The 12,404-nt window shown below is 37.1% G+C and overlaps 1 protein-coding gene across 1 annotated transcript in view; it reads left to right on the forward strand.

Moving 5' to 3' along the window:
- Positions 1-4,528: 4,528 nt before the first annotated feature.
- Positions 4,529-12,404, forward strand: part of frmpd4 (FERM and PDZ domain containing 4) — a 60,773-nt gene continuing 52,897 nt past the window's right edge. Inside the window, exon 1 of the mRNA XM_051904957.1 lies at positions 4,529-4,828. Within this exon, the coding sequence (XP_051760917.1) occupies positions 4,746-4,828 (83 nt within the window). The 5' untranslated portion in view covers positions 4,529-4,745. The remainder of the gene's footprint in view (positions 4,829-12,404) is intronic.

The raw sequence follows: 12,404 nt of genomic DNA on the forward strand, positions 1-12,404 counted from the left end.
ATACCATACTTTTTGTCATAATTTTGATTTGTCATATTTATGATTTTTCATGTCATAATATTGACTTGTTATGTCATAAATTTAACTTGTCCATTTTTAACTTTTTGTCACAATTTCAACTTTTTATGTCATAATGTAGAATTATTGTTATACTTTAAACTTTTTTATCACATTTTTTGTCATAACTTTGGATTGTCATATTTATGATTTTTTCATTTCATAATATTGACTTTTTGTTGTCATAATTTAAATTTTTTTCATAATTTAAACTTTTAATTTCATAATTCTTAGTATATCATAATGTCAGTTATAACTTTTTTTTGTCATAATGTTGACTTTTTTGTGCCATAATTGCAACTTAGTAGGCCTATGACTGTCATAATTTCAAGTTTTTGTCATAATATTGACTTTGTCAAAAATTGAACATTTTGTCATAATTTTAAATCAAAATTTCGATTTAGTATGTCATAATTTCAACTTTTTATAATTTTTGTAACAATTTCGATTTATGTCATATATGATTTTTCACGTCATAATGTTGTCACTTTGTCATAAACTTAATTTGCCATAATATTAACTTTTTATGTCATAATTCTTAGTATGCCATAATTACTTTTTATTAAATAATTATTACTTTAATTAATTATTAGCTTTTTAACTTACAAACACCCGTTTGGAAACCCTGTTCTATATTATCAGTCATAAATGATCATATTTATAATCTCTGGTAAGTTTTCATATCTGTGAACCATGTTTCAAATAGCATTATTTGAGTTTTAATCATGTGATGGGATGAGTAAATGTCAGAGCATCCATGTGAAGATGCAGTATGTCTGCGGTCACGCTCTCTGGCTGTATCTGTAAGCCACTGGATCACTGAATATTCCACGTATTGATCGGCGTGTGTCATACAGTGAGATAAACACATTCTCCTGTCGTTTACTCTGGCAGGAGCCGATACAGCAGCAGTTTGTGCTGCAGCAGATGCATAAGCATTGCAAACTGTGTGTGTGTGTGTGTGTGTGTGTGTGTGTGTGTGTGTGTGTGTGTGTGTGATGGAAAAGCAGGCCACTGCTCGTCATGCTGTGCTTCATGGCCCTGGGCTTGTGTCATGCCACATGACTGGATGGCTTCATGTTAAATATTCATTTCACAGGAGGAAATAATCATGTTATTTTTATCAGACTGAGCTTATTTTTTACAGACTCTAAAAGCTCTTTGAGGTTTTACTTCCACACATTTATGAGGTGAAAGTGTCAAGGAGAGATGAAAATGTGAGTGGAAAGATTATGAGCACAGTAAGGATGAATGAGTGGGTGATGAATGAAGCAGAACGCCATTTTACAGAGGTTTGACCACGTGTAAGGTGTTCTTAGAGCTCTGGAGAGTAACGAAAGGGGGCGATGACGTCACACAAAGGATATCACACACTCATTGCGACCGCCTCGCTAACACGTAACACACACTCATTGCGACCGCCTCGCTAACACGTAACACACACTCATTGCGACTGCTTCGCTAACACGTAACACACACTCATTGCGACTGCTTCGCTAACACGTAACACACACTCATTGCGACCGCTTCGCTAACACGTAACACACACTCATTGCGACCGCCTCGCTAACACGTAACACACTCATTGCGACCGCCTCGCTAACACGTAACACACACTCATTGCGACTGCTTTGCTAACACGTAACACACACTCATTGCGACCGCCTCGCTAACACGTAACACACACTCATTGGGACTGCTTCGCTAACACATAACACACACTCATTACGACCGCTTCGCTAACACGTAACACACACTCATTGCGACCGCCTCGCTAACACGTAACACACACTCATTGCGACCGCCTCGCTAACACGTAACACACACTCATTGCGACTGCTTCGCTAACACATAACACACACTCATTACGACCGCCTCGCTAACACGTAACACACACTCATTGCGACTGCTTCGCTAACACGTAACACACACTCATTACGACCGCCTCGCTAACACGTAACACACACTCATTGCGACTGCTTCGCTAACACGTAACACACACTCATTGCAACCGCTTCACTAACACGTAACACACACTCATTGCGACTGCTTCGCTAACACGTAACACACACTTATTGCAACCGCCTCGCTAACACGTAACACACACTCATTGCGACCGCCTCGCTAACACGTAACACACACTCATTGCGACTGCTTCGCTAACACGTAACACACACTCATTGCGACCGCTTCGCTAACACGTAACACACACTCATTGCGACCGCTTCGCTAACACGTAACACACACTCATTGCGACCGCCTCGCTAACACGTAACACACACTCATTGCGACTGCTTCGCTAACACATAACACACATTACGACTGCCTCGCTAACACGTAACACACACTCATTGCGACTGCTTCGCTAACACGTAACACACACTCATTACGACCGCCTCGCTAACACGTAACACACACTCATTGCGACTGCTTCGCTAACACGTAACACACACTCATTGCAACCGCTTCACTAACACGTAACACACACTCATTGCGACTGCTTCGCTAACACGTAACACACACTTATTGCAACCGCCTCGCTAACACGTAACACACACTCATTGCGACCGCCTCGCTAACACGTAACACACACTCATTGCGACTGCTTCGCTAACACGTAACACACACTCATTGCGACTGCTTCGCTAACACGTAACACACACTCATTGCGACCGCTTCGCTAACACGTAACACACACTCATTGCGACCGCTTCGCTAACACGTAACACACACTCATTGCGACCGCTTCGCTAACACGTAACACACACTCATTGCGACTGCTTCGCTAACACGTAACACACACTTATTGCAACCGCCTCGCTAACACGTAACACACACTCATTGCGACCGCCTCGCTAACACGTAACACACACTCATTGCGACTGCTTCGCTAACACGTAACACACACTCATTGCGACCGCTTCTCTAACACGTAACTCACACTCATTGCGACCGCCTCGCTAACACGTAACACACACTCATTGCGACCGCTTCGCTAACACGTAACACACACTCATTGCGACTGCTTCGCTAACACGTAACACACACTCATTGCGACTGCTTCGCTAACACGTAACACACACTCATTGCGACTGCTTCGCTAACACGTAACACACACTCATTGCGACCGCTTCGCTAACACGTAACACACACTCATTGCGACCGCCTCGCTAACACGTAACACACACTCATTGCGACTGCTTCGCTAACACGTAACACGCTCTCATAAACTTTTTGTCATAATTTTTGTGCCATAATTTTGATGTCATATTTATGATTTTCCATGTCATAATATTTTTATTTCATGAATTTAACTTGTCATAATTTCAAATTTTTGTCATAATTTGAATTTATGTATGCAATAATTATGATATTTAATGCCATACAATTGCAAAAATACAATTTAATGTCATAATTTCAACATTTTGTCACAATTTTTGTCATAATTCTTAGTATGTCATAATTTCGACTTGTGTCATAGTTATGACTGTCATAAATTACATTTGTCATCATTTCAACTTTTTATTACAAAACAATATGCCAGAACTCATCTAAATATTTTCTATCAAGAGTGAAAATAACAGTTGAGTCTTTTGTTATGTAAACTGATGAATGTTGCATGAGGATCTGTATTTGCTCAGCTGCTTGAGAGCTGTTCATATTCTTGCCTTACGTAATATCACTCCCAGAATGCCGATGTACTGCACGCGTTTAACTTCATAACTAATGGAAGACTTCATTTGCTTCACGCATGAGGAGCCACAGCATAATCGTAATCTGAAGCCCTGCGGATGAAATCAGTGCAGCGGCCTGCGTCTTCTCACATCTACAGCACACGTTTCTTATTTCTTTAATACATGTGCATTTATTTTCCCTTCAGTTCATATATTACAGTATGCATTTTGTAGTATTGTAGAAGATCCCTTCAGCTCTCGTGGCAGTGGCAGAACTGACTGAAAGGTCACATTATGCATATTTCATGCTTCATTACCGAATACATATGGATGGTGTGGTGGATTAAAACTTTTAAATGAGCGCATTTTGCTTACATAATCAACACATACTGTACAACCCCTTGTATATCTCTGTGTACAGCATCTCAAAACACGACATGATGAAGCAATGAGGCCATTAAAGTGGTTCTACCACAGTAATCAGAGGGATTTTACCCCTGTCCCATGGTGAAATCACTTTATTGGACATTGTTGTTTTTATCATATTGCTGTTGTTGCCTTTAAGCCACTCAAAACTGTGTCCACAAGAGCTAAAGTCACTGTAACGTGTCCTGGAGTGGCTTATTGCTGTAACACAGCTCATCCTTTAACGGTCTGCAGAAGTATTTTTGTCGGCGTGTCGCTCTGATATTGAACCGCTGCTGTTCTGATGCACTCTCTGTCCTCTCTCTCCAGTCACAGACACAGCAGCTGAGCATCGATCCCTGTGGCTCGCTGATGCATTGGCCCATAATGTGATGGTGTTTCATTATTGAGTCTCTCTCTCTCTCTCTCTCTCCGCCTCAGGGCTCGACCCACACACGCCCAGACCGGGGCAGACTGTGTGCAAGTAGTTAGTTGGTTGGTTTATCCAGGCCAGCTCAGATGTTGAGATTTTACCCTGACTGTATTTTTCCGTAAGAAACAGGGACACGAGGAGCTGGTCACTGGAAGGATTTCCTAAAAGCATAAAGTATGCCAAAGGGACAGCAAAACAAGCCACCGTCTGCTGAAGACGCAGAGCCCAGCGAAGAACTAGATGTTTTCACAGTCATTCAGTAAGTTCTGCTGCTTTATTGCATTGTTAACTTCACAATATTTCTTGTATTTTCTATGTGTGGCTTCTGAACTCAATAATAAGTATTATTTTTATTCACAATCCAGATTTTACATTCAATCAAGTGGCGACTCAATGAAGTACGTACATAAAAAACAACAAAAAAAGAACATTAATATCATGGTAACACTTTACAATAAGGTTTCATTTGTTTACATTACTTAACGATACTTCAACAGCATTTATTAATCTTAGTTAATGTTAATTTCGACATTTACTAATACATTATTTAGATCAAAAGTTAATGCACTTGAATGTTTTTATTAACTAACATTAACAAAGGTTATTAAAGCGCATTGTTAGATTAGGTAATGCTTTATTTTACAGTGTCCTTATTACATGTAGTTACTGAAGTAATAATTATAAATTATACATAATTACAGTACATGCAACTAAACCAAACCCTAACCCTAATACATTTAGTTAATTATATTACTCAGTACTTAAATGTATAATTACACTGTAACACAGACACCTTAAAAAAAGTATAACCCTTTATTATATTTAAGTTAACTAAGTGTTACATTTAAGTACTGAGTAATAATAATTACTTACTGTAGGGTTAGGATGAGGGTTTGTTTTGGGGTTAATTGCATGTAATTATGCATCATTTATAGTTATTACTACAGTAACTGCATGTAACGTGTAACAATGACGCTGTAAAATAAGGTGTGACCCTTTATTTTAAGGTGTCCGTGTTACAGTGTAATTATACATTCAAGTACTAATACATGTACTTATTTTAGGGTTAGATTATGATTTGGTTTAGGTTAATTGCATGTAATTATGCATAATTTACAGTAACTTCATGTAACTTGTAACAATTACACTGTAAAACAAAGTGTTAACAAATGAGACTTTATTGTAAAGTGTTACCAATATTACCATGACCTGCAAAAATTATTGAGTAAATTTCGATGATTTTGGCCGATAACGAACACTCGCAGCGCAAAACCCATCGAGTTCACTATAAACCATGTTTATTCTCATTAATCGAAGCCATATTTGATCATCATTGTGTCGCATTTGCTTTTCTCTTGTTGAGTTGATGTTTTTTTGAAAATGAGGGCGTAACACAACCTGCTCTTGTTGACGTCTGTCTGATTTGACTAGATTTGAAGAATTTGTGCCAAAATGCTGTAGAGTTTGATTGGATGCACAGCTTTTGACACTGACAACAAAAGACTTGTGAAGTCTACTTGTTTTGCTGCCAAAATAAAGGTTCTTTATTGGCATTGATGGTTCCATGAAGAACCTTTAACATCCATTGAACCACAGAAGGTTAGGTTTTTAAAATGTTCTTCACACTAATAAAAAATGGCTCTTTTAAAAACTGACCACTGAAATGGATCTTCTATGGAAACACTGAGAAAAAAACAAAACCCTTTTGATACCTTTATGTTTAAGAGTGTGTCATGATTTCCTGCATGATCATAGTTTTCCACTGAAACAGTAATATACCATAAAAACAATGCATTCTGGGTAATATTTGTCGTTTTAAGAAAAGAGGCCTATAGCCTACTTTCTCAAAAACGACAAATAATATTACCCAGAACGCATTGTAATATACAGAAGTAGTACACCATAAAAACAATGCATTCTGGGTAATTGTCGTTTTCGAGAAAGTAACAACAAATAATATTGCCCAGAATGCATTGTTTTTATGTTATATTAAAACGGTATTTCACTGTGTAAATTTGTTTTTTTTTTTACAATTATTTTTTAGAGTGTAATTGTTTATTTGTTTATTCCCTTCAGAACAGACCTGAGGTCCAGCCGGTGTTTTGAAATTTTACACCTTTGTTTTGTTTTTTTCTCATATTTATGCTAATATGTGTAATTTTGTCTGTTAAAATTCTTTCTCGTCTTTTCACAGTTTAATATACAGAGTCAACTATAAGTTCAGTTTATCTGAAAAACATTTTCTCTGTATCTTACAGAACCCCTAAAGGGACAAGGTGGTGGAAAAATATGAGATGGGACAAAAAAATATATATTTCAATGCTTTTGCGTTCCTAGAGAGAATTTGTGCTGTTTGCGAGTGAACACAAAGTTTCTTGAGGGAAAGCAAACATTTGTGAGCGAATGCAAAAGCATTGACAAATATTTTTTCCATCTCATATTTTTTCCCTTCATCATGTCCCTTTAGGGGCTCCGTAGTAACTAAGCTTTGCCTAAGAGTGTTGATACCCGCCGTGTTATTAGATAATCTTGTGCTTTTTTCTAATTTCTCACTTTTTTTTTTCCAAATCTCAATTTAGACATGTTCCTGTTTTAGATTAAACTCACTCTTAGAATAAAAGGTTCAGTGTGGGTCTGTATAGAACTCTAGGGTTCTTGACTCAATTCTAAAGAATTCTATGAAATGAGTCAAGAACTCTAGAGAGAACTGTCTTAAATGTTTGCATAACACTGTACATGTAGTACACAAACATTTAATTATTTCATTTATTTATCTAGTGATAAAGTATGTTTACGAGCCGTTTAATTCATAAAATTTAATTAAAAATTCATTTAAACGTATACTGTACACAGCATGAAGCGCCTGACAGGTTCTGCATGAACTTTAGTGTACTTGCTCCTCCACTCTTCAACTAGAAGCTTAATGGGTTCCGTCAGGAGCTTCATATAATTGATCGTTTTATGGATTTAGTTTTAATTCACTTTGTTCTAATTTATTTTTCATTACATTTTATGAGCTCGTAAACACACTTTATCACTAGAAAAAGATTGAAATGATCCGTTCAACATGACAGTATTATGCAAACATTTGGAAGCTTTTTGGCATAAAAGGTTCTTTAAAATTGAGTCAAGAACCCTAGAGTTCTACAGAACCACACTGAAGCTTTGCTTCAAAGAGAGTGTGTTTAGTTAACTTCTCTTTTTATTCCAAACAGTCACAGAACTGCCCAAAACACTGACAAATATCTTTGTGTCTCTTCAGTACTGATCTGTGTCGTTATATTTGGTGCAGATGAACGCCGGACGTTCTTTAGCTGGAAAACCACTGATTTAATCGACGGTTAGTTGTCAGGTTGAGTGAACCTCTCCTCAGGTGTTCTGCATAAATCATTTCACTGCCTGATAATGTGTGTTTCGAAGAGCGTACTGTAACTTGAGCATGAGCTGCAGCATAATGAAGTGCTCATAATGTATGTTCCTCCTTTACTGGTGTTTAAAAGCATCCCATAATGCACCTGATGAATGTTCAGAGTGAGAACATTCTTAAATCAAGATACATTTACTGGAGAAGCAAAATGACTGAAGATATAAAAACACAAGCTTCAATTACCCGATAACCTCAAATGTGAACATCAGACGATTCAGCAGTGAAGGTGTGTTTCTGATGCTTTTGAACTCTAAACACTGAGCCGTCAATCAAGTTCAACACTAACCTGAATCCCTGGAGAGATTTTCCCTCCATCCGCGTCTTCTACTGAAGTCTCTTTAGCACATCAAACAAATTCCATCAAGTGTTTGCTTTATTAAGCTGGGACGGATTTAGGACTCCAAGTTGGGAAATGAATGAAATCAGCAGCTTTTGGCTTTAGAGGAGAGCCCAGAAGCGGCGAAGCAGAGCGCGTGACCTTATTATTCCCAAACGTTCCCATTTGACGTCACATTTCAGCTCTATGTGACTGTGTGTGTTGTGGCTTATGGTGGCCTACATATTGTGGCACGTTTTCTTAGTTTTCCACTACGTTTTTTGGTTGTGTATAAATAAACAGGCATGATCCAGCGTTAAACTACAGCATGCCCCGTTTGACCCACAGCTAATGTAATGACTGTGCTGAAGTTCACAGCGAAGGCAGACGGACAGATGCTTTATTAATCCCGTGTTGTGAGAAGCTTCAGCGTCAGACATAATCAGTACAGTGTCGCACATGCATTACAATATAGATGTGTTTTTAATGATTAAACCGTTAGAATATGAGGAAAATATTTTAGATTTTAAACATGAGGGAAGAACAACACACTAAACTTGGTCAAGGTATTTATCTGATGAAATTATTTGGCCAAAACAAGTCAAACTACAGCTACAGGTTTGATTTTACTGTGCTAAAAAATGCACAGAAAAACAAAAAGCTGAGAGGAAAAGCATAACAATCAATTATTAATATTTGGATGGTTCTCTCTTGTTTTTGTTCATAAATTCTTTGTATGACTGCCCGGATAAAAAATATGGCATTTTGACATTGACTTGTAGTTTTTTTAATTATCATTATCATCACAATTTTGCCATTATGGTATTGAGGATTTAGGGACAGTTTGCTGCTTAATGGTCCTAAAAATAGGCAAGTTTTATTTTGGAGTGAAATATGACCTAGACATGTTGTTGACAGGTTTTAGGAGTTACTCAGTCTTCTTATTTCCATCATGAACAGATGCAGCTTTTAATGTTATGCATTCATGCATTATTTCATACACATAAATGCATGACATTTTTAACTGCATATGGTCAGAATATGAGATGTTTGTGTGTTTTTCTCATTGCTGTCAGATTCATTCAAGCTTGAGGTAGAGCTTGAATATATCTTATGTTGCTAAAATTGAAACTGCAGGATTTTACAGTATCCTGACTGGAGTGACGCATGACTTATTATTGTTTACTTATTTAGTTAGTTTATTTATTCCCACATTTACTTCATTTTATTTAAATATTATAACTGAATGTATTTACTCATGCAGTTAGATATTTTAGTTAAAGGCACACTATGTAACTTTTCACCACTAGAGGTCACTTATTCAAAACAAAGGCGTAGCTTGATGACGCCAAGATTTTGCAGAATCATGGGAGGTGTTGTCTTCACGTCTAAGAATCCGACGGGACTCGGGCAGAAATCATATTAATAGATGAGCTAATGTATTAAAGATTTATTAACATGAAGCAGGGTGTTGGAGCAGAATGAGGCCGCTGGAGCGATTGCTAATGAGAGACGAGTGCGACACACGTCTCGAGAGCAGCGGAGCTTTTATTATGCCGCAGACGAGCGCTTCCGCTTCTTCCGGTCAAGCGTATGTGGGGTAACGCAGCGCTGTTTATCATATTAGCTACATTTGTGTGTTGAAAGTTGTTATTATGATACTCTACATTCATTCTACCCTTCATTCAAATATTATTAAAGAGGTAGTTGATTATGATTTGACTTTCTTAACTTTAGTTAGTGTGTAATGTTGATGTTTGATCATAAACAACATCTGCAAAGTTACGACGCTCAAAGTTCAATGCAAAGGGAGATATTTTCTTTTACAGAAATTGCTTTTTAAACGACTGGTAGGGACTACAACAAGCTTTTTCCCAGGTTGGTGACATCACAAACCCTAAAATTTACATAAACCCCGCCCCCGAGAACACACAACAAAGGGGGCGGGGCCATGTTGGGCTGCTTTAGAGAAGAGGAAGAGTTGTTGTAGTAGAGTGTTGTTGACATGCCGTCATTTTACACCGGACTGCTTCACAAACGAGGGTCAATTCAACACAAAAGATTAACATGACGACACATGCTAGTGGATGAGTTGAATCAACTCCACAGCAACTACATAAATTTATCCACTAACCATTCAGAAACGTCTAAAAGTTGTAACTTCTTCCTGAGTCTCTCCATCAGTGTCGACTCCAGTTTGAACAATGTAAGGCTGAACACCGTTACTGACAATCCTCATTTTGGCTGCGTGAGATTCTCCAGCTTTGTTGTTGTTGAGCTGTTAAAGCTCCGCCCTCTTCTGGAAAGGGGGCGGGAGCAGCAGCTCATTTGCATTTAAAGGGACACACACAAAAACGGCGTGTTTTTGCTCACACCCAAATAGGGGCAAATTTGACAAGCTATAATAAATGATCTGTGGGGTATTTTGAGCTGAAACTTCACACACACATTCTGGAGACACCAGAGACTTATATTACATCTTGTGAAAGGAGCATTATAGATTTTGTAGTCATATTGTATAGTTGTGGTTGGAGTCTTTATTTGTGATAAGGCAATGAAACATGTCAAATTGTGTGACATAATTTTTGTCCAGACTTTCATACAAAGAAAATATGAACACAAGCATAGCTGTAGTTTCCATTTTTTGCCAAATAATTTTGTCAGATATACACCTTATTTCCTCATCAGTTCTGTAACAAAGCTTTCCCTCATTACACACTTTGAATACTTTGCCAAACCCACATTGTAATTTTAATATTCATCTGCTGCTTTGTGACAGTGGGTTATTATGTAATGTTTCCTCAGTGACTTCTGACCCAAGTTCTTATTCTATCTAACACTTTGATTCACATTTAGATTATTAACGAAGCTGTTTGATATTCCACAGGGCGACTCATAGTGACGTGCGTTTCTACCGAGAGAAAGAGGACCTTTTTCATGGTCTTCAGTACAATCTCTTTGCAATTTGTTTAATGGTTTGTTAAATACGATTATGCAAGAAAAAATTAAGATTTAGTCTGACAATAAAGTATAAGATGCACATTTTAAATGCAAAAAAAAAAAAAACACTTTCTGTTGGGTTTAGTGAATACAAAGAATCAAGCATTTTCCCAAAAATAGACTCATTTATTAAAAACACAGAGAAACTGATTTACTGTCACTGTCAAAGTATAGTGTTGTCAATGTACATTATTATTATTTTTAAAAAAGGAATAAAAATTGGCCATTCTACAGAATTGGTGCAAACTGCTGTCAACCAAAAACACATTTAAAAAGCATTTAAGTATTCACATTTTAGATGTTTACTAAGATCCTTCGATTGAATCCAACAATAATGTTTAAAATATCAATAAGCTTAATATAAAATCATCATTTATTGGGTACTTTCAATTGGGAGGTGTCTGTCCTGAACCCTAACCCCTAAATATCAACTTGTGAAAATGATATTGAATCCATTTTTTTCCATTGATGTTTTTAAAAATACATTTTTGATTTTTTTTTTTAAAGTGAAGTTAAAAAAAAACGAACATTTATTTTATATTTTATTTTTAAATCATGAAACTTTATGTAAAAATGTGTCCCGCGTGTTCATGTCACTACCGAAACAGTGTGTGTTTTTCATTGTCTGAGACTGATTTTAACACACTTCTACATTTCTGATCAGGAAATATTCCTGTGTCTCTCCCTCTCATAGCCTCTCTTTCACAGTAGATAGATCCATCATTCTGAGTTAAATGTGTTCGAAAGTCTGAAAATCTGTGTGGAACTTTAAGGAACGTCACTAACAAACACCTTTTTCTGCAATTAAGCAAACTTTTTTGGGTGTTATTCCATTAAATTTAGTTTTTATGTGTGTACAACTGTTCAGAACTGTGCTAGCTAACTATGTGCTGATTAGCATCTTTGAGCGGCTCAAAAGTACCTAAAACAGTCACGACCGAAACACGTCATCATTGTTTTGGAAGTGACAAAAGGAACACAATCATTTATTTGGGGGAAATAAACACAATTTTAGTGCAAATCATTAGTATTTTAATATGTTTTAGTAAGTGAGTTAAATCCTGTCATGTGATGTGGTCACTACCAACACAT

The sequence above is a fragment of the Ctenopharyngodon idella genome, chromosome 9 (assembly GCF_019924925.1).
Source record: "Ctenopharyngodon idella isolate HZGC_01 chromosome 9, HZGC01, whole genome shotgun sequence".
NCBI classification, from domain to species: domain Eukaryota; kingdom Metazoa; phylum Chordata; class Actinopteri; order Cypriniformes; family Xenocyprididae; genus Ctenopharyngodon; species Ctenopharyngodon idella.